At 34.6% G+C, this 23,226-nt stretch overlaps 2 protein-coding genes across 3 annotated transcripts; one reads left to right on the plus strand and one right to left on the minus strand.

Moving 5' to 3' along the window:
• Positions 1-519: 519 nt before the first annotated feature.
• LOC100247188 (uncharacterized) lies at positions 520-4,503 on the minus strand. Its single transcript, XM_002283254.5, has 4 exons — positions 4,148-4,503; positions 3,646-3,874; positions 1,574-1,698; positions 520-908 (listed from the first exon to the last, which is right to left on the minus strand). Exons 1-4 carry the CDS (start codon positions 4,433-4,435, stop codon positions 825-827), a joined length of 726 nt encoding a protein of 241 aa, XP_002283290.1. The 5' UTR covers positions 4,436-4,503; the 3' UTR covers positions 520-824.
• A 3,616-nt stretch (positions 4,504-8,119) lies between these two features.
• LOC100252311 (transcription initiation factor TFIID subunit 4b) lies at positions 8,120-22,873 on the plus strand. Of its 2 annotated transcripts, XM_019216457.2 has the most exons (15): positions 8,176-8,448; positions 9,227-9,409; positions 9,504-9,609; positions 12,171-12,712; positions 12,820-12,918; positions 13,028-14,095; positions 17,529-17,653; positions 17,791-17,878; positions 17,992-18,127; positions 18,264-18,319; positions 18,436-18,492; positions 18,614-18,754; positions 18,993-19,058; positions 19,156-19,420; positions 22,378-22,873. In XM_019216457.2, the coding sequence occupies exons 2-15, from the start codon at positions 9,371-9,373 to the stop codon at positions 22,548-22,550; spliced, it is 2,961 nt and encodes a 986-aa protein (XP_019072002.1). In that variant the 5' UTR covers positions 8,176-8,448; positions 9,227-9,370; the 3' UTR covers positions 22,551-22,873. The 2 variants fall into 2 exon arrangements, with proteins under 2 accessions (XP_059590730.1, XP_019072002.1); XM_059734747.1 differs by having other exon boundaries at positions 8,120-8,448; positions 19,156-22,873.
• The last annotated feature ends 353 nt before the right edge of the window (positions 22,874-23,226 follow it).

Consider the following 23,226-nt stretch of genomic DNA (forward strand, 5'->3'; position numbering starts at 1 on the left):
GTTTACTCTGGGTGCAGTGAGCAATCGACACAAATCCCGGGTAACAGTTTCCTGTTCAGTTCTTACTTCAGAGAGTCAAATGATAGAATGTAAATTAGTGATTCAGGTGTAGTGAATAATCGTCTAGGTGCGTTTTTAATACCACTGCACATCACTGGCTTAGCTGAGAATTAATTATGCTAGTAGGTCCAAGTCCTTAATTTCTGTGGTCAGATTTCAGGATTCTGTATAAGCTATATGTATCTGGTCGTCAATTCAGCTTCTGCCATTAAAACATAACAATATCAGAACAAACCATCGCACCTACCTCAAAGCTATTCCCCACACTCACCCCCACCCTCCTACAAAAGAAGGTGGTGGGTGGGGGTGGGCCTGGTTAATCAAATCGCTGTGCTACCACTGGACCCATGAAAAAATTTAAATTTCACAGGTACCCAACCGAAGTTGTATGATGACTTTTATCATTTATGCCACTTTAACTTATCAATTTCAGTCCCTTGGCGGGGCCTTACATGCACATGGAAGAATCCAAAATTCAAATTATCAGGATTTTGCAATCCACTTTAACTTATTCCTGTTCGAAAAGCTCGTTCAAAAAGTAAACGAATTTTTACATGTAAAAGAAATGTAACATCAAATTCAATAAAACAACCATGATTTTTAAAACAACAGACATGTTTTCCTGCAAATAATGAAGATTTGATTGTAACTGTAAGTTTCTCCTTATGAACTTGATCAGTATTGAGCAGAGGCAGCATTCTGTTTTGCACTTGCATTAGCTTTAACCGGTTATGTATGAGTTAAAAGAGTAAGACATCCCAATGCTAATCAGTGCACACTTTCCTTAAGCTTGCCATGTATGTCAAATATATAGTCCACAGGTATGAACACGAACTGTTCATCAATGGCTGCCACAAAGATGCCAAAAACATAATAATAATAATAATAAATAAATAAATAAGTAAAATCAATGCACAATTACTCCCAAAACAGGAAATTCAATGCACTGTACACCTAGCAGTTGGATTGCTGTGAGAATCAGAACCACTGATCAGCAATTTTGGAGAATCTTAATGTTATGTTTGATTCAAGGGAAGTTTTAAGAAAAGGAAAAAAAATGTAGGAAAATGGTTTTCTTATGTTTGGTTAAATATAAAGTTATAAAAGAAAATTAAATATATTTAAAATTAGCTCCGAGCTTAGATATTTTTAAATTATTTGAGCTTAATATAGAAAAAAAATGAAATGAATTTGAAAAAACATACAATAATAATTTACTAATTTTAAGTTTGACTTTTATTTTCTTTCCTTCTATTTTTCATCTCTGTTTTCTTTACCTCACATTTTCCCTCAAATTTTCAAGGAACCAAACATAGCTCAAGTACTTTTCAGTTGGATTTATTCCTATCTTTTATTAGTAAATATAAGCTGAGCGGTTTAAGATTAACTCCATAAATCTGATATCATTAAATCCAACCAACCAAGCAGTAGGCTTAATTTCTTAGGTGAGAGCTAAATTTTCCCCCTAAGTGTACCCCTTTTCATCAGCAACAAAATAAAGAAAAAAGTGTACCTGTAGGTGGACAGGAACAAATCTGAATGTAACAAAATCACAGATTGGCCAGTACAGAAGACCATTTAGCTGAGTTGGGAGCAGGTCTCGCTTCAATCTGGCAACAATCTCATCCCCACTTTCACCTGAGGTAACCAAAATATTGGTCAAAACAAGCAATGAAATTGAAAATTTGTATGTTCAAAAGTTCAAGCCCATATTGTTCATATCCAATAATGCTAAATGATCAAGGAGACACACATTACCATCCACAGGAAACTAACATTCCCATCACCATAATAGACTTGTTATCCAACTGAATTCACACGCTTCTTTATTTCATATTCCATCAGAATAGGTTTCCACTTAACTTCTCTTACCTAGCCAATTTTCATATCAGACTTCTTCATGCAACTCATGAGCTTAATGCTAGGACTCCAATTGCATCATAGAAAGCATTGGGAAATAATGAGGAAAAGAAAATAAGAAGAAAAAGGGAACGAACCAAAAGTAAAGAAAAAGAAAAATAAGTTTAAACTCAATAATTCTTTTCTCTATCATGATTTTTCCAATTTTATTCCTCTTTTATATAAGGAATAAAGAATTTGAAAATGTATAAGTTTTTTACTTCTGTGATCCAAATGAACTCTAGAGAAAAGCCACTCAACGTAAAGGCATTCACCACAATTATTCATTGGAAACAGATGAAGTTTTAGACTTCAAATTTGTTGCTTGTGAAAGAACATGTCTTTCACAGAATTTTAGTACAAATCTAAGGAATTCCTTTATTTCTATATTTTTCTCCATCTGCCAATTGCACTCCAGAGTTCTTTCTCGTATCTACAACTATATTATTTTATTATTTTAGCTATTGTATTGGGCAACAAGACACACAACCTGGTATCTCCCTCCCCGCCTCCCCCCTCCCCCCCCTTCTTCTCCTTCTCTCTCTCTCTCTCTCTCTTTGGTGTTCGAGCACATCATTAGATTATTGGCTTGGTCCTAGGTTGTTTCTTAGAGTTGTACAAGTCCAACAAATACCTACACAAGAAAAGATTTTATGACTTAAAGACAATGATTATGTGCATTTCATCATTCAGGTTTATTCTTTCCTTCTTTAAAAAAAAATTTATATATTAGATCATATTTTGATTTTATATTTTGCATAATTATATTCTATAATACATTGTGTGTTTCATTTCGATGTAAGTTGAATTTGCAAAAATTTAATACTTATGCTTAGATATATCCTATGTTAGTTTTGTAATAAACTTAATATTATACTTTTTGTTTTTAAACATATTTGAGATTGGCTACTGAAATTCTTCTCCACCATTCTACTGCTGCATGTGTTTTATTAGGTCTCCTTGTCCTTTCATTCACAATGTATCATAGAAAAAGAAAATCTACAGTTAACTAAAGAATCTACATAGCATTCTATCAAAAAGCTAACTAGTTCTGCTATATCACACTGAAAATTTTAAAAACCTTATGAGTAATATAGTTTCTAGTTGAATTGCTTGCAGAACATTGAATATCTAACTAAATTGCATAGCAAGAGAAGACAGATACATGGGCATGTCCAGAGCACTACAAATTTACATTTACATGTTTTCATGTGAATACACTCTCCATGGTGGCCATTCCGTATTGCCTTCTAAAGTTATATGATGCTGAAACACAAGTTGACAACAATAACAAGAAAGGTATAAATTTGCAACCAAACAATTACTCACTTTGACATTAAAAAAAAAAAAAGATAATAAAAGACCAGCGTTCAATGATGTCGAGTGGTCCGGCCAAGCTATCAAATATTCTTTCTTGTATACTTTTGTGAATTGGGCAAGAGTGTATATAGAGGATCACACTTTGTCTATGATTGACTTTATAGATTGGTTGTTTGTTAAGTAATGGGATGGGTTTCTTGTCTCCTTACTGCCTAGCTTTTTTAGCATTTATTTTGTATACTTAGTGTGTACTGTTTTCATCATTTCTAGGCGTTTTTAATGCAAACTCTTGTTTACCTATCAAAAAAAAAAAAAGGGACGTGTGTTTTTTAGTCGAGTGATTAGAAATACAAATTTCTTGTGTACCTTGCAGAGCTGCATTAACAGAGAAGAAAACAGAATTGATACAAGGTCCAAAGATAGCCTGTCCCATGATTATTTTCTTCAGGGTAGTGATCACATCTCGCTTTGGTAGGACTTTTGCCACAAAGTTAAACCACAAATGCTGTGAAGGCCCTAAAATGAGCAATCCATAGCCAGTCATACGTAATGTCCTAATAGGGTCAAAAGAGCCCGAAGGTGGCAGCATAATTTTCTGAACAGAAAACATATGATCATCAGTCAACAGGAATGCATAGTTGAGAAACATAAATTAAGAGCTAAAATTATAGTAGTATATTAAATTCCCATCCTGTGAAATAATTTTTTCTCCTTTCTACGAATTGCCTCAATTGGGATGCAGTAAAGCATAAAATTATGCACAATCTTGTAATTCTGCATTAATTTCCAATAAAAGAAAAAAAAAAACCGAAAACATACTAATGAAATCCCCAGAAATATTAAAAAGGAACGAAATTCTAGGGTTAACCTGGGACGTCAAGTCGGCAGCTGCGAAGATAAGGGAGGATGTAACGCTTTTGGTGATGAGAGGACTGGTTTCGAGCATGCCCAAATACCAGCCCAGAAATCCAATCTTGGAGGACCGCGATGATGATGATGAAAATGAACGGGAAGAAAGTAGATTAATTGGGCGAGAGATTTCTGAATTCCTAATATTTCTGAGTTGGTGAACCGATGCAAATGAAGATGGAGTTGAAGTTTTTATCTTCCATGGCTGTTGCCACTTGCCGATGATTCTCACATAACCGCTTCCCATTTCTGTCTTCCTGGAATCAAAAATCAAATCCTGTGTCCTGTATTTGGCGCGCTTATTAATTTAGAGATTAGATGGAGAGGAAGAAATTGTAACGCTCTTATCGTCTAGGGCCCAACCAAGAAGGCCCAATTTGGTTAGGGTCAAGCCCAATATCTAATGGGCTTGATTAGATGAAGTGGGCTGGCTTATTACAGAAAGGAAAGTGTTTTGTAATGCTTATTTGTTTTTGAAAAGTACTTTTGAATAAAACTCATGTGTGGCAAAATTTGGATAACATTTTTTAAAATTTTAAAAATCGTATTTTTCGGAAAAATATTTGATAGGTGATTCTCTTAAAAACATTTTTAAATAAATAATATTTTCACTAAAGACACTATAAGTAGAAACCCGCACATTATTCAAAACGTTTTTAGTGAAAATATATTTTAAAAGTGATTTTGAGATAATCATTGTTTTTCAACTTTGTAAAAGTGTTTCCAAATTTTATTAAACATTTGATTTTTCTAAAAAACACTTTTAAAATGAAAATACTTTGTAAAAACATTATCGAATTAACCAGAATAGCACATTTGATAAATCAACTTAATGAATTAAATATTATTTAATAATTTAATTTAACTCCTTAAATATATTAAACACGTTCCAAAAAATAACTTAATATCATAACTTAAAGTTAAAAAATAATTTATGTGCTAAATTAAAATAATTAACTTATTCTTAATTTCAAATTATTTTTACCTCATTTACCTAGATCAATGATAATATATTTTCTCATTTTTATAATAAATATTTTATAGTTATTTTCTCTATTTACAACACTTTAAATATATAATATTTAATAAATAAATGTATTGTTTTAACTTAATGACAATAAATATTAAATATTAGTTAAAACTTGTGGAAATAAATAGGTCAATTCAATGATTCAAAATAAATTTTAATTTCATCATACCCTTTTAACTTTTAATACTTAGAAGTAAAAATTAAGTGATAAATTAAAATCAACAACTTAAAAATAATTTAGCTTAAACTCAACTTAATTCATCAACTAATAGCTATTAAATTCTACCAAAACCTTCTAATTTTGTTAATAAAGATTAGAAGGGTACCATTTGGACTCCAATCCTGACCTTTACTGTGTGTATCTGTTTGCTGTATTCCACACAAGTACTTCTGTTTCTTGATTAGTGCTCCCATCCACTCAGACCACTCCACAATAAAGCTATGGGATGTGGAATTAGGGTGCCTTCTCTACAGCTTGAATGGGCACAGGTACTGAGCTTTAAATTTTCTGCTCTGACATCTCATATTAGCTCCTAAGCTCCTACCGGTTGTTTGGTAGGTTAATTTAAAATTTTAAAATAATTTAATAACTTGATTTAAGTTATTAAATAAATTAATTATAAAAATAATTGAAATAATATAGGATCACAAGTTAACATTTAAGTATGTATTTAATGGAAAAAAAGAACTGGTTATCTTGATTTATGTCATGGGAAGTCATTTATTCATCCTCTGATATCCAATAAGCTGCTTTCCTGGTGCATGATAGTCCGAGAATTAGAGATCAATGAACTCTTCTCTTACCTCTCAAAATTCAGTCCAAAGTGTAAGGTGGTGTTTGTTTTTTTACTTAATTTTAAATAGAACTTTAATGCTTAATAGTGTTAAATATTAGGTTGTTTATTTTTGTAGTATTTTATTTCTATTAAGTATTAAAAAGTAAAAAAATTTAATATGTTATTTTTTCTATTTAGAAAAAATTATATATTTTGATTTTTTCTATTTAGTAAAAAGTTTATAATAAATTATGAAAAAGTAGAAAAACAAACAACCTAAATTCTAAAACTAAATTGCTTTCAGCAAAAAGCCAAAAAAACAAACACCACCTAAGTGTGTGCGTGCAGTGCTCTCCAAGAGAAAAGAAGAGAGTTATCTTCAAATGCACACCTATCTCAATATACATACATGTAAATAAATTTATATATATATATATATATATATATATATATATATTACACATTACACATTTTATTTGGACTACTTGATTTAATGGGTCAGTCAAGTGAATTATGATGAACCCATAAAAAATCAAGCAACAATATATGTCCAGTCCCATTATGGATTACAATGCAAAAATTAAATTAACACTGATTTATGATATTATCAAATTGATTATGTAAGTCCATACATAAAAATTTCAACAAATTATATGTGATAAAATAACTTAATTGCATGGTTTAAAGTTCAAAATGATGTGATTTTCGAAGTTTGTTGGAACAAGGAAGGTGACGAGATTGCTGCTTCTTTTTCTAACAACATGGTTTGTGTCTTGAAAGTGCATAAAGAGGAAGGTAAGTGGTTTCGTATTGTGATGTTGTGAATAGACATGAATGAACTCACACTCTCCAATCAAGATTTATATAGACTTTGAACCACTCACGTATCCAAATGTCCATCAACTCCATAGCCAAAATAGAAATTATTTTAAGACTTAAAGCTCAAATCAACTCATTGTAAGAGTGTAAATTGCACAACCACGATTTTACCAATCAAAATAAAGAGTGTAAAGTGCCGTAGGTAAGCGACGGTGGCATTGAAGATTTGGTTGTAAGCGACGGTGGGTAAGGTGCGGCATCGATTTCATTAGCCATTTTTACGGTAGCAATGGCGGTGGCAGTGGGAGGCGGTGTAGAGTGAGAGTAGAGGTGGTGGGGGAATCTGATGCCGGGAAAAGGGAAGAGTGAGGAGGGGCTTCTTGTTTGGCGTGGAGAGGAAAGGACACGTGCTAGACAAAAGCAGTTGACAGACTACCATATTTATTAATTAAATAAATGAGTTATTTTTATCATTAATTTATTTAATCTTTGCATCTGGCTTTTGTTTTCTATTTAAAAAGGGAAGTGTAAAAAAAAAGTGATTATTATTTTACTATACCTTGGAAGTTTTTACAAATTATTATTATTATTATTAATTTAATTTGTTAATTTATTTTATCAAAAAGTTTTTACTATCTTAAAATTTAAGATTTGTGAAAATAATTTTTGATTTATTTATGTACGTATGTATAAGAATAATTAATGAAATTGATTTCAAATGCTTAGAATGATGCACCTTAGCTTTAATCAAATATCATTTTTAAAATGTAAATAAAGATTTACAATATCCCAATATTCAAAATTTTAATTAAATATTTATACATTTGATTTTATCTGATCAAATATTTAAAAAAAATATTTTTTAAATATTTTTGTAGTATTTTTCTGAAATATTTTGTTTTATTCAAAGTAAAGGATGTGTAAAATTTAATATTCATTATTTAATAACTTAACTTTAAATTTATTATTTAATTTTTACTTTAAATTATTAAAGTTATCATATAAAATTTATTATAAATCATCAAATTAATATATTTATCCTCATAAATTATAATTAAGATAAATGAGTTTAAATAACAAAGAAAATTATAGAGTAGTAAAATATTTTTGAAGGTAATTAAAATAAATAAAAATAAGAATGTAAAATAAAAATATTAACTTAAAAATAAATAAATTATTTTTATTTATTATTTAAAATTATTTTTATTTTAAATTATATTATTAAGTTAAGTTATCAAATATATTTAATTTATTTAATATCTTAAATTAAGTTATTAAGTTGGTTTAAGTTAGTAAGTTGATTTGTGAAACACCCGTTCATACTCTATCTATCTATATATATATTATATTCTAAGTTAATGTTTTTCTTTTTTAAAAAGACGAATAGGGATTTGGTCTGTGGAGGGCATCACAACGACCTGGGATTCTCTCCTCTACTGAGGAAGAAGGGTGATGACTAGTGGGCGAATAATTGTTAGATTTCGACGTTAAATTATCTGTATATTTATTCAAATCAAACGGCCTAAATTGATCTAGAGGGCTTCCTAAACCCAAAAGTTTATCGCAAAGCCAAAGGGGTTCTCCTTCTACCTGTATGATTCTGTGTTCGACGAGTTCCGTTGGATCTAGGCTCAGGCAAGCTCTTCTTTCAATTCAGGCTTAAACCCTAATTTTGTTTCTGTTTCATTTAATTTTAAACCGTAATCTTTATTTTCTTTCTTCCTGATTAGAATGTTGTGGCTTGTTATTGAATTGAGTTGAAACAACCAAAAATATAAAACTGGAAGATTCAAAATTTGAAAGTTTCTGTTTCATCGTAAAATGTATTCTGTCTTTTTCTTTTTCTTTTTAATTTATTTTATTTTAATCTTCTGTTTATGTTATCTGCTCAACTTGTCTGCTCCTGGATTTGTTAGGGTCTGTAAAATTATGATAACCGATACCGTAATTGTGGTATTTTTTTAGATCGTATATTATATTTGTTTTCTCAAATTTGCGTTTGAGTTAGTGTTATCTGTTTCATTTAATTTTAAACCGTATTCTTTATTTTCTTTCTTCCTGATTAGAATGTTGTGGCTTATTATTGAATTGAGTTGAAACAACCAAAAATATAAAACTGGAAGACTCAAAATTTGAAAGTTTCTGTTTCATCGTAAAATGTATTCTGTCTTTTTCTTTTTCTTTTTAATTTATTTTATTTTAATCTTCTGTTTATGTTATCTGCTCAACTTTGTCTGCTCCTGGATTTGTTAGGGTCTGAAAAATTATGATAACCGATACCGTAATTGTGGTATTTTTTTAGATCGTATATTATATTTGTTTTCTCAAATTTGTGTTTGAGTTAGTGTTAAGGATTTTTATTCTTTCCAAAAGAGGGGGGGAATTTTCTTTGAAGGTGGTAATGTCATTTCAGGATTCTACCGGTAGGCAAAAGCATTGTTTTTCAAGTGCAGACTTAGTTGCATTGTAGATTAGCTTTTGCTTCTCTGCTTCTACCGTGTACCAGCTGAAACATCAGTCTCAAACCGACCCCTTAGTCAGCTTGAGAAGGATTCTGATGGATCCATCCATCATGAAGCTCCTCGAAGAAGACGAGGTACCCTCCATATCTCTTCCTCAAATTTCCTAGCCTTTGTATATTATTCTGAATTTGTACATTTATTATTATTATTCTTTGGTTATGGGTATAGGATGAAACAATGCATTCTGGTGCTGATGTGGAGGCACTCACTGCTGCCTTAAACAGAGACATAGAAGGAGATACCTCAACTTCTCAGCCTTCAGATTCTGAAAATGGTGTGTATCTCACAGGGACAGATCTCATCCTTATTTCTATCCCTGATTTGTGATTTATTGGTTTGTAAGTCCCTTTACCAGGATAACAAATTGGTAAAAAGAAATTAGAGTTAGGTAATTGTTAGCATTGAAGAATCTGTTCAGTTCAAGCAATTTAGATGCTAAATTCAGTGGGGACTCTAACAGAATTCTATTTGGCATAGTCACCATAGAACTTTGAGCAGCTACATGTTTCGAGGAAATCTCATGTAAAGCATATTTATGTCTAGCATGTAAAAGGTGATCGTTGTTTAGCTCAGAAACTGATTTTAGAACTATTGAGAATTTGAATTTAGTGTATGCTACTGCAGTGGGGTTGAGTAACATCTTGGGGATTCTAGATGGGAAAAAGATTTGTCTGAAAACCAAAGGATATTTTTTTTAGAGGCTGAGTGTGCGTGCATAATAGCTGATGGGGTTGGGATGCATTTTTTTTTTTATCTGAAGGATTGGGATGCATTTAACAGCAGAACTTCTTTTTCTGTGGGAAATGGGAAGAGTTGAGTTTTGGAAGATGGATGGTGTGAGGAGAAGCCTTTGTGTGTTTCTTTTACATCTCTATTTGCTTTAGCCTCATCAAAGGAGGCTTGGGTGGTGGATTTGTGGGATCTGACAGGGCAAAGGGGTTATTGGAACATCTACTTTTCTAGAAATCTTAGTGATTGGGAGCTTCAAAATGTAGAACATTTTTTTGTTGGATTGCAAGGCAAGTTAATGAATGGAGAGGAGGAGGATAGGGCAGTTTGGATGGATTTGAAGAATGAAACCTTCTTAGTGAAGTTTTTTTATGCTCTTTTAGAGTTGACGAGCTCAATTTCCTTTCTAGGGATCATTTAGAATCAATGGGCTCCATCTAAGGCAAGTTTCTCTGCACAAGAAGCTTGTTGGCAAAAGGTTTTGACCCTTGACCAACTTCAGAAAAGAGGGTGGACAGTGATTAACATATGCTTACCATGTAAAGTGGAAAAAGAGTTGATTGATCACACTCTTCATCAGTGTCCCTAGTCAAAGGTTCTTTGACGGTTGCAATTTTCTCTACTTGGGTTTCTTCAGTTTTGTATGCCATAGTAAGACTCTACTAGGTTGGTATGGATCTTTTGTTGAATAAAAGTAGAAGGTCTAGAGAGTTGCTCATTTGTACATATTTTGGACTATTTGGAAAGAGAGAAATCAAGGTCATTTGAGAATGACAAGTTGTCCAGCCAAAGTATGAAGAGCTTTTTCCTTAGTAACCTTCTTTTGCGGGTAAAGTTGTACATTAGGTGTTGGCTCAACGTCTCTCATTAAATTTGTTAATTGGTTGGGATCTTGTTGGGTGGGAGATATCTTTTGTAATTTCACCTTGGTTGCTCCTTGGCTCTTTTTTGTTGTTTTCTTTGGCATCTTTTGCATGCTCCTATGTACTTTGTTGTGCTATTGCACTTGTTTAATATATTTCATCATTGCCTATAAAAAAAAAAAAAAAAGTGCTGATAAATGGTCTGTTGGAAGTTGTAAAACCCTCATTTTGTTGAAATTCAGCTTTATAGAAAACAGGGAATGTAATTGGTTTTTGATAAGCCAAGAGCAGAAGTTAGATGCCAGCTTCTTGTGAAGTTTGCAGTGAGTTGGATACTGTTTGGATGTTACTGGATTACAGTGGGTTAACACCAGGCTATCAATCAAATTATACTGCCACTGTTGCAAATAATTTCTAATCCTATTTTTTGGCTAGAGGATTGAGCACACTTTCTTTGATTCCGATTATTGGACTAGGAACTTATAGAAGTTCTAAAGGTTATTGTAGAGACTAGGGACTGCCTGACAAATATAATTTTGAAATTTCTTCTAATGAATAGGGGATTATTATTATTATTATTACAAAATATATATTGATGGGATTATTATTATCATTGCTATTATTATTATTATTATTATTATTATTATTATTATTATTATTATTATTATTTTTTATCAGAATTGCTATTATTATTATTATTATTATTATTTACCCTTGCTGGTTTTATTTGTGAAATATGGATAATATTGAGTGGGATTATTGCAATATGATCAGTATTTATCTTCATTCTTCTATTATTGTTACCTCTAATTTTGCACTTGAGGCTTGACTCTAGTGGTAAAGGGTTGGGGAGGGTTTGTGGGAGGTTCCAGGTTCAAGTCCTAATTGGGACAAAAAGAATTTACCTATCAAAAATTATAAAAAAAATAATTGTTACCTCTAAATTTTTTTTAAAAAATTTGTAAATACTTATATTTTCCTAACAAAAAAAAAAAAAAAAGTATTGGAAAACATGTATCACTCTCAATTTTTCTTAAAACCTTGATTAACTAGCCCATTTTAATTTTCATTACGCCTTTGGTTTAAAAACTCATACATTAGACATAAAAGTGTGCAATCTCATGCATGTGATCAACCATTTGTAACTTGGAATCTTTGGCCTTCTTTTATTTTTTTTATTTTTTTACATATGGTTAGGGATTACTTAGTTTTTTGTTCCTTATGCAATTTAAAAATGATGCAGTTTTATCTCAAGGAAGCAATCATACTTCCAGTCAGTTGTTTTCACAGTGGCAAACATCCAGCCAAGATGAAAACACGGACTCTCAAAGTCAACAAGAGCTAAAGAGTTTGCAGCAGCAAGAGCTAAACTCATCTGACTTGGAGCAAAAGCAGCATGGATCTGGTGTTGAGAATCAGCAACAAGTTGATGCCTCACATGACATAAATCGCCTCCCTTTGCAACAGAAACAATCCCAAGATGATCCTCAACAGCTGCAGTCAGAACCAAATCCCATACAGTTTTCTCAAGCACCTGGGATACAGATTTCAGAAAAGAATTCTGTCCAGATTCCAGAACCAGACAGAATTCATAATCCAGATAAACAGCATCAATTCCCAGAATTACAGAAGATAAATAATCAACAGGGAATAGCCACTGAGCAGGCAAGTAACTCGGGGAATCAAAATAAACATATACCATTTGGAATGTTGCTTCCATCTATAATACCCCACCTGGATAAAGACAGAGCCTTGCAACTTCGAACTCTTTATGCTAAACTGAAGGTAGGTATCTGACAAGCATCTATTTATGAACCATTCTGTTTTATGCGATTAACTGGATTCTTTTCCTGCAAAAATCATGGTGAGTCATTTTCTGTTGTTGTTTTTAGAAAAATGAAATCCCCAAACTAGCATTCGTCAGGCTTATGAGAGGTATCGTAGGAGACCAGATGCTCAAGTTGGCAGTAATGAAACTGCAACAATCACCGGTGAGCCAAAAATTGGTGTGATGTAATTATGATGAGCTTAGTAGTCTCTAAATAAGTCACATGTTAATATTGGGATCAATCTAAAATAATGGATGCCTGGAATTATCAGACCGGACCCAGCCAATTCCAATTACAGTCTCAAGCTTCAGCGCTGCAACAACATTTGAAAACACCATCCAGTATTGGCTCACAGTTCTCTGATCCTCATTCATTTTCACAACTTCATCAGAAGGGCCAGAGCACTCCTGCAGACTCATCTCATATGCCCTCTTCAGCCATGAAAGTGCAGACTGATTCAAGCTATCCAACCACTGAAACCAATTCTCAAAAACCCCGGGAGATGGAACGTCAGTCAGATTCACATGGAATGCAAGGGAGCCAAATGTCTTCTTCCAGCTTGAGTTCTGCCAAACAAGAAAGGGAGCACTCTGTGATGCCAATGCAAGGTCCTAACAAGCAGCAGCTACAGCAACAGCAACAGCAGCACCAACAGCAACAGCAACAGCAGCAGCAACAGCAACAGCAACAGCAGCAGCAACAACAACAACAGCAGCAGCAGCCTCAGCAACAGAAGCAGCATCTGCACTTTTCACAGACACCTTTTACTATGTATGGGAGTGCTGGTGGTAATTATCACTCATATACAGGCACTAATGTTAATACTTCAGCAACATCTACAAAACAGCAACCTCATGATTCCCAAATGAGGCAAGTGCCTCTTCACCAAAACATTGGTTCAACTCAGATGGGAGGGACAAGTCAAGCCATGAATCCAATGAGTGTGCCCAAATTTGAGAGGCAGAGTTCTGTTAATGATCCCAAGAGAGTGCAGGGTGGATCTCTTCCTCATCCATCAAACAGTTCGACATTGCAACAGAGTTCTGTTCCTTGGCAATCATCAACAAATAAAGAGCAGATCTCATCAATGGCATATGTAAAGCAGGAACCAGCTGATCAAACTAATGAGCAGCAGCAAAAATCCCAGCTGTCTACCCCACAGAGTTTGTCTTCTTTCCCTGCTGTACAGGTTGAAAAGGGAAATGCCATTCCAGGAATTTTAAAAGATGAATCTTTGGAGAAGCAGGCTTCTAGAATTGGTTTCTCATCATCTATGAGTATGTTGCCTCCAAATTCAGTTTCATCTTCCATGGGGACACATCTGGACCCAAATGTCACGGTAATATTTTATTTATTTATTTATTTGAGAATAACCTATTATATTATTTTGATCATTGGTGCTTCTCTGATCCATTAAATGTGTGAAGTCTTAGTATGTTGTTTGTCTATCTTCTTAACTAGTTGTTGGTGATGGGTTTGATGACATGGGATTTGATATGCTTGAAAAATTAAGATGAGTTGTATTGTATTATTTTCCCAAGGAAAAAAAAAAAGACAAAAAAACACCAGCTTAAATATGTTTTTTTCTCTCAATCCTCCCTTTTAATCTCTGTAAATTTAACTAAAAAGAGAAAATAAGCCCCCTATCTTTGAGAATCTGTCAAAAACCTTGCTTGTTTGGGAGAATGAAACATGTCTTCACTAATCTTGGTGAGGATTGTCTTGTAAAATGGAGAAAATCTTTTAACTATCCTAACAAGCCCTTCCACTTATAAAAAAAATAAAAAAACAAAAAAAAAACTGTCCTAACAAGCCTTTCCAAATCTCCATAACTCGAAACGGGGAAAAATTAATCCATGAAAAATTAAAGGTAGCAACTTTGTTTATATCACTATATTAAGTGAAGGTTAATGCCACTAGATCAAACTTCTTGTTTCTTCAATTTACCATGTCTTGGATCATTGAGCTAACAACAAAGAATGTGAATTGATGTAGTGAAACCTTTTGAAAGGTAAAAGGAAGTATAAGCATTTGGCTCTTAGACAATTACCTTAGTCCCAATAGTTGTAGTGGTTGTCTGCAATAGAGGACTAGGGGTGGGCCTTCTACCCCCCAACACCAATGAATATTTTATATACTAGAGGAAGGTCCATTATTCACCTTTATCTTGTATTTTCTTTTGTATATTTGACAAAATCCTTACAAGACTATAACATAAGTACTTCTCCCACCATACCCACACTCCTTAACTGGAATTTTTTTGGGTCCATTACTGATAGCCCACCACATGGATTATAATGGACAATCTAAATCATTCATCAATGTTGATGCCAAAAACAGTGCTTAATTAGCTAGAATTCAAGTCTAGTACATAGTTGGGGCCTCGATATGAAGCTCGACTTTATTAGAGAGCTTGGGCCTTTCCAACTTCACTTTTGCTTGAAAATGTTGTCAATATGATACCAACTTAAGGAACTTTGATGTTGAGGTTAGACAGAACTTTGATAAACTTTCAGCAAGAGAGACATTACATTCCTTTATTGGTTCAGGAAATGGGTTTTTAAAGCCAACGCCTTAATAAGCGAGCTCCATTAATAACTTGCCTCTGGTGGCTAAGTTGTTGGAGTGGTTGGTGATATGGATGCTGAAATAGCAGGTGAATTATGAGTTAATTCTCCCTCAAGTTTTTGCACGGTGCATACGCTTGCTTCTAGTTGTTCATTTCAACAGGCTTAGATTGAGAGACCTTGAAGCTATGACCTGAAGTTGTGGCCTTGGAGCTATGACCAAAGCTCTTACTTCAGTTTTCATGGTTGGAACTTTGGCATTCAATGGGCATAAATGGGTATATAGGGTTATGGGCTTCCCCCTAAAACTAGGTTATGGGTTCTCTTTGATCGGCCTTGTGGGCATTGTCTATATCAACCTTATTGCTTTGTGTGCAGTTAGATCCTAGTAAAAAAGCAAAATTTGTCTTAGTTCCTACCATACTTTGCTGATAAAAGGTAGCCTTCTTTCCAGTTGAGAATGGGCATCTTGATGGATGATGGTTGCTAGACCAAGTTTTGGTAGGATGTGTGGTGTGAAGAAGTTCCCCTACAAGATTGATTCCTAAAATTTTGTATCCTAGCTTCTCAAAAGAATGTTGGACTGCCTGAGCTTTAGAAAAAGGTGGAGGGCGAGGATCAGTAGAATCCAAGATTTTAAAGGAGTTTGCAAGATTGGTAGTGGCAATGTTGGGAACATTATGTGGGTGACATGGAGTCTTTTTTCTTGGGTTGGCTGTGATTGCAACTGTGGTCACTTTCCAAGGTTGGTTCCTTATATATGAAGTTTGAGAATGGAGCTCTAAGTTCAAGAGTGTAAAACTACCAATTTGACCTAAAAGTTTAATCTGTTAGGTAACAGTGGACTTGTATGTTGAGCTAATTTGAACCTTATCCTACCTCATGGGCAGTCTCATTTTAGGCTTGCACCTGGATTCAATAAATTGGGTAAATTGGAGCCTTGACTCTTAGGATGTCATGAGTTCGAATCTCAATGCATGTTTGCCCCCAATTTATTGAGCTCATGTGCAAGTCTAAAAAGAATGTTGCTTGTGAAGCTAGGTGTTACGACTTTAGCCTAGATCAACTCGATATTGTTTGTCCACCATGAGTTAACAGTTAAGTCTTTGGGTCAAGTTGGTAGCTTAATGAAGAGCTTTCTTTCAGTATCCAGAAAGGAAGTATAGTAATCCTAGGCTTCCTTCAAAGTTAGCTTCTTTCTTTCTTTGGGAGTTGGTTTTGGGGAAAAATACTCACAATCAACCAGCTTATGGGGTGCGGGAGGGCTTTAGTAAAATGGTGAGGATTCAGGTAACCACACACTTTTACATTGTTGATGTTTTAATCGTTTCTAACTTTTGTGTTCTCTTTGTTGGGGGTATTTTGGGTTCTTAAGTGATTAGTGGAGGACCCTTTGCTTGGATAGTATGAAGCTTTGTAGGGAAGGTTTGAATGAGTGTGTGATGGTTGCTCCATCTTTGTTTGTTTAGTAAAGAGCATGATAAGAGGATTATGCCTTTGACTTTTCATATTTTAGAATAAAAGATTTGTTTCAAATCATTGTTTGAATGGCCAAAGTCTTCTTAGGTTGAAAACCAAGTTTCCTTTTTAGACGTCATTGGTAGTATGTGGATGGCTTAGGTTGTTGATTAGCCTTTTGTTCTTTCTTTTTCTTCCTGTATGCTTTGGTTCTGTCTCTCTTTTGTTAGTGCTATTCCTAATCTACAATTATTTGCCTATTAAAGAAAAAAGTCAATTCATTTAATCGGGAATTATCCATAGCTATGTAGATAGTGGTGCCATTATTGTGAAATACTTGAATCTTTTTTCCACTTAAATGAAGCTACTGCATGCAAAGAGGAGCTGCAATAGCCTATGTTAGTATTAGGTTTTTCTTTCCCTTTTTCCCCCCCTTAAATGTATAGGGGATTTTGCTGTGAAAGTTGGACTAGCCTTCATGAAATACTCTACTAATACTTTATAAAGGAAAAATTTAAGTAACAGAGGCACCAGACAATTTGCCTTTTTCTCCATCATTGCTTTTTAGCTTCTCTGCCTTCTGTTGTAGAATTTTTTTTTCTAAAAAAAACCCTGGTATAGGTGGATTATTTGTTTGAATATTGGATTTACTTTATTTCTGTACCTGTTATGTTCATGCTTTGAAATCTATATGCACACCATTTGTTATCATTTTTATCATTGGCGAACTTTCTTTTGTTTTTCCAGCTAGGCTCCCGAATCCCATCTGTTACTTCTCCTGTTGGAATTAATACAAGGACACCCCCAAAAAAACCTTCTATTGGCCAGAAGAAACCACTTGAAGCACTTGGTTCTTCACCGCCTCTGCCAAGGTGAAGTAACTTTCTTGTTAGACCATGGCTTGAGAATATTTTAAATGTTTGAAGCAATTTTATGTTTTTCACTCAATCTTTGCCTTGTTTTTTAAATTTTTAACATTTTGCATGCTTATTTCATTGTGAATGTTCAGTAAAAAGCAAAAAGTATCTGGAGCCTTTCTGGATCAAAGCATTGAACAACTGAATGATGTTACTGCTGTCAGTGGAGTTAACCTGAGGGTATGGCATTATTCCATCACTGGTTCTGCCTAGTTTAAAGTATTGTTAAGTAGATATTGCAGGGTCTTCCACTTAAGAAGCTTAAAATCCTTTTGATGATCTGTTCTTAATAGGAAGAAGAAGAGCAGTTATTTTCCGGGCCCAAGGAGGACAGTCGAGTCTCAGAAGCATCTCGAAGGGTTGTGCAAGAAGAAGAAGAAAGGCTAATTTTGCAGAAAGCTCCTCTTCAAAAAAAATTAGCAGAAATCAGTTAACTTGTTTTATCCTCTTTTTTTTTTTTTCTTTTTAATGAAGTTCCGTAGTTGTGTATTCATGCATTTTGTAGTTGAAAAAGGCTTTATGAGCTGCACATAGATTGAGTATGATATGTGTGTGTGTGTGGCAGTGGCTAGATGCAGTTTAAAGAATATAAGCAATGATGTGGAGCGATGCTTATCATTGGTGAGATACTATATTCTTGGTTCTTTTTTTTTTGGGGTAGTATGTTCACTTGTTTTCTTTTTTTTTTTTTTTGATATGTTATGTTCACTTGTTTTCTTATGCAACTCAATCTTTAGTGTGTTGAAGAAAGATTGCGTGGATTTATAAGTAATTTAATCAGACTGTCAAAACAGGTAAGCTCTTATTTCTTCTTCCTGGTAATCTGAATCTTCTTGTCTCACCACACCCCCCCTCCTTTTCTCTCTTCTTTCTCCCTCTCTCTCTCTCCGACTGATTTTTAAAGAATTTCGGTAGCGAGCTGATGTTGAGAAACCAAGACATCGGAGTATTATTACCTCAGATATTCGACAACAAATCTTGATAATGAACCATAAGGCCAGGGAGGAATGGGAGAAAAAGCAGGCTGAAGCAGAAAAGCTTCGTAAACTCAATGAGGTGAGTGTAGTCTTTTTTTGCATCTTGTGAGGGTTATTATCCACTCAGTTAATATGGATTAAGTATCCAAGGAGGTTTGGGGTGGAGATGGGGAGTCCTCTAAAGTGGAACTATAGATCTGGATCAAGTGTCAAAAATTCAGGGTGGAGATGAGAGAGAGAGATGGCATTTGCTTTATATTTTATTTAAGTATTCTTTTAATCCACTATTTATTTTTATTTAATATGTGTTAATGTAGCCTGAGGGTAGTACTGGGGTTGATGGTGACAAGGACAAGGATGAAGGTCGTGTAAAATCACTCAAGGTATTAAGGATGATTGATCTTCCAAATATTATATTTGTACCACTTTACAAAAGAAAAACCTTTATTTATCATTTTAAATTTTCTACATCATGTGCAGGCAAACAAAGAGGAGGATGACAAAATGAGGACAACAGCTGCAAATGTTGCTGCTCGAGCTGCTGTTGGAGGAGATGACATGTTGTCCAAATGGCAACTTATGGCTGAGCAAGCTCGCCAGAAACGTGAAGGAGGAATTGATGCAGCCTCTGGTTCTCAACCTGGTAAAGATGCAAGCCGCAAGCTGTCTTCAACCTCTGGAAGAAATGCAAGGGAAAATCAAGAAGCAGAAAAAAGGGGCTACTCAACTGTTGTTTCTTCACCTGGTAAGGCTGAATCTCCTTGGTTAACACTTAATTTTAGAGATTTATACATGATAATTTGCTGCTCAACTTTAGATGTCATTGCTGATACACTGAGACTGAACCCCCAAATAAACTGCAATTATAAGCTTTGTGGTCTTATGCTTAGTAACCCTGGTTTAAAATTTCATGTGTCTGGGTGTAAAATGTGCTGGTATGGTGGCTTGTCCTTCTTATTACAAAAGTTTATGCACATTTGATATCGAATAACACCCATATACAGTCTAAAGGTAATTTATTTACCTCAAATGATAAATGATTGACCTTCCTCAAATCATAAATTGCTGACTCATGTATCAGCATGCTTCATCTGTTCAAGGGAGAGGTGGCTTGTCCTGCTTATTACAAAAGTTTATGCATATTCAATATCAAATGTCATCCATGTGTGCTCTAAATCTAACATTGATACTTAAAATGATAAATGGCTAATTCACCTTAAATCATAAATGGCCAACTCATGCTTCATCTAGTACTTTCACAAGAGCATTAGTGTTAGAGAGAGAGAGAGATAGAGCTTAGTACTTTGACACCACCATCTAGTACTTTCACATGAGCATTAGTGTCACAGAGAGAGTGAGAGAGAGCTTCATCTAGTACTTTGACACCATCATCCATCATTAGTGAGAGGAAAGAGGTGGAAACCTCAAATCATGAATGGCTGACTCATGTTTCATCTAGTACTTTCACACGAGTTATGGTGCTAGAGAAGGACAACGTAACTTTGGAACACAGAGACTTGAGTATGACTTTTGAGAATATGCCTTTTCTGGAGGCATTTCACTCTAACTTATTGACAAACTTGATCTGAAAGTACACCAAATTCAGAGGGTGTAAAAACTCTGCCACCATCTCCTAATCCCAATTAAAGATCCTAGATCTTGGATTCGAACAAGCAGTCATCCCTGCCCTTGCCTCTAAATAATACACCACTCAACCATCTCTATGAACTGCTAGAGTGAAAAGAGCCGAAAAAGGATACTTTTAACTTCATTTCCTCACACCACTGAGCTATCCGAAATTTTTTGTTTCATCCTTACGAATGGAGATGCTGGTTCTCACTCGAAAATCTTCCTAACCTACATATTGCTTTCTAGAGGCTGCAATCAAAAACCTCCCTACAGATCCTGGAGCACTGACCCCGCCTGCTATATCACCATACTTCCTCCTGATGTCTCTCCTCTAAAGGCAATCACGATCACAAGAAAATCTCTATAACCATTTTCAAGTAACACCTTATTCAACAGTAAGAGCCTTCTTACCTCTATGCTTCCTTTGCTCCTCTTGGAGAACACCTTGCCCCACTAGCTACAAGGATCTCCATTGGAAGGTTGACTCTCTTATAGAAACTCTATCTAAATTTTCTCCAATCTGGGTTGCACTTTCTTTGGGATCACTCAGGAAGACATGATGGAAAGGCTAGTAAGGGCAATTTTTTCTTTAAAAAAAAAAAGCTTGCCACTATTTGAGATCAAACTTCTTCCAAGAGGCCAATCTTTTTTAGATCTCATCTCTACTAAATCCCAAACAACAACAAATTTTGAAGAGGCTCCCAAATGCAAACCCAGATATATTGTGGGAAACTAACCCAGTCTACACCCAAAACATAAGGCTAGTTTCTCAACCGTCTCTACTAACTCTATTGGAATATGCTCACTCTTTTCCATATTTATTTTTAAGCTTGAAACAACTTCAAAACACATCAACACCTATCTCGAGTATAATAATTGCTTGCTGGTAGCATCAAAAAAAAAAAAAAATGAAAGAAAGCCAGATCTGTGAAGAGAATATGGAAGATCAAAAGACCACCCTATTCCCTTCCTTTTAGCTTGAAGTTATTAATGAAACCTGTGTCAACTACCCGGTCCATGTTGCGAAACAAGACTCCTAGTACCAAAATAAATAAGTAGGGAGAGAGGTGATCTCCTTGCCTGGGTCCTCTTGAACTCTGGAAGATACCAATTGGAATCCTATCCACTAACATTGAAAAATGAACTATATACATACATAATTTAATCCAATCATTGCATTTTTCCCCCGAAACACATACTGTTCATCACCCAAAAAGGAAGCTTTAGTTCACATGATCATAAGCTTTCTCTTTATCCAATTTGCGGGCCAACTCTTCTCTTGGGCTTTTGATTTTGAAGTCACTAGCCTCATTTTCAATCTAACACTGTTCGACAATTGAAGGCAGGTAGGTTGAATAATCTGAATAAACAATCAGCATTTTGCAGAACTCTAAACTACTTTTGGTGTGTCCTGTGACCCATAAAATTATAATCTTGGTGGTTCAACCACCAGTCCTGTTTGGGTTAAAAAATGCGGTAAAAACACTGTTCTGCGTTCTTTATGCTAAAAAACTAAAAAGAAACGACATGAATTTTTTTATTTCTGTAACCAAATCCACGAGTCATTGATCTTCTTAACCGTGTGTATATTGTGGAGAAAAATTAACTTCATGTTACATCATCCAACTGGCAATGTTGGAAGAAAAATTGTGAGAACATGTGATTTGGCAAAAGATGTGTCCTTGTAGATTTTGTAAGCCAAAAGAAGAGAATTCATTTAGCCAAGCTCAGATGTTAGAGACAAAGCAATCCTTCCAGTATTGGAGGATTGATATTTGACTGATAACAAATTCTGTAGCTCTGTAGAATGCAGGTGGATGTTGTTTTCTTGGACTTAGTCTGATATCGAATATGGCCCATTTGTTAGAGATATGCACATACTTCGAAGGCTATACTGTATGACAACACCTTTAATTTACTTCCTCCAGTGCCTTTGATGCACTAACTGTTTTTCTTTTTCCTGCTAAAGAAATGGGGCCTTTCCTGCAGAAAACTTCTCAATTCAACTTCTTCTCAGCATTGTGTGGTTCTTTGCATTGTCTCTGTTTTCTTACTTAACTCTTTTTTGGACAGGTGGTGTTAGAAAATTTGGAAGGAACAATGCCATAGTGCCCCAAACTAGGGTAGCTCGTAATATCACTGTTAAGGATGTCATTTCAGTATTGGAAAGGGAACCACAAATGTTGAAATCTACTCTGATATATCGCTTGTACGAAAAAATGCGCTCTGGTGCTGCAACTGAATAATCTATTTGGTGCCTGAGTTCCTAGTTGTGAATGCACCACCGGGCTTACATTTGACCCATGCTGATCTTGCAGCACTGAATACATGCTATAATTTATCTTCAATGGGAGAACTTTGCAATGGAAGGCTAACATAAATACTTGCTGTAATTTATTTTCAGTGGGAGAAGTTTCAGGGGAATGGGAACATGGATACTTGCTATAATTTATTTTGGATGGCCGAACTTTGCGGGGAAAATTAACATGATTTCAGTATGTAACCGAATGATTGCATTCTGCAATGTGAATATGAGCTCTTGGTAATTTGTTTGTACCTTTTACAATCATGACATGGCCCCATTCCCATCTGTATGTGATGATGCTAAACTAAGCAGGTGTGGTATTGGTTTAAGCTCCCAGATGTTAGATCAGAATATTGGCTGAGTCAATAAGCCACAGGTTTAAGTGACGTTTAACCTAACACGCACAAATCCCTCGTCTGATTCAGGATGTTAGAAGGCAGGGAAATCATAGCATATGTACCTTGCGAATTACCCTTCATCACAGAATGTCCTTTTGAGGTGTTTTCCCTGCCGGTTGGTGTTAGAATCATCACAGTTGGTTCCTGCCAGCCAATTAGTGTAAGATTGTTGATGAGTATGATTGGTAACATGCTCGGGCTTTTCATGCTCAAGATTTG

Source organism: Vitis vinifera, chromosome 18 (genome assembly GCF_030704535.1).
Source record: "Vitis vinifera cultivar Pinot Noir 40024 chromosome 18, ASM3070453v1".
Taxonomy (NCBI): domain Eukaryota; kingdom Viridiplantae; phylum Streptophyta; class Magnoliopsida; order Vitales; family Vitaceae; genus Vitis; species Vitis vinifera.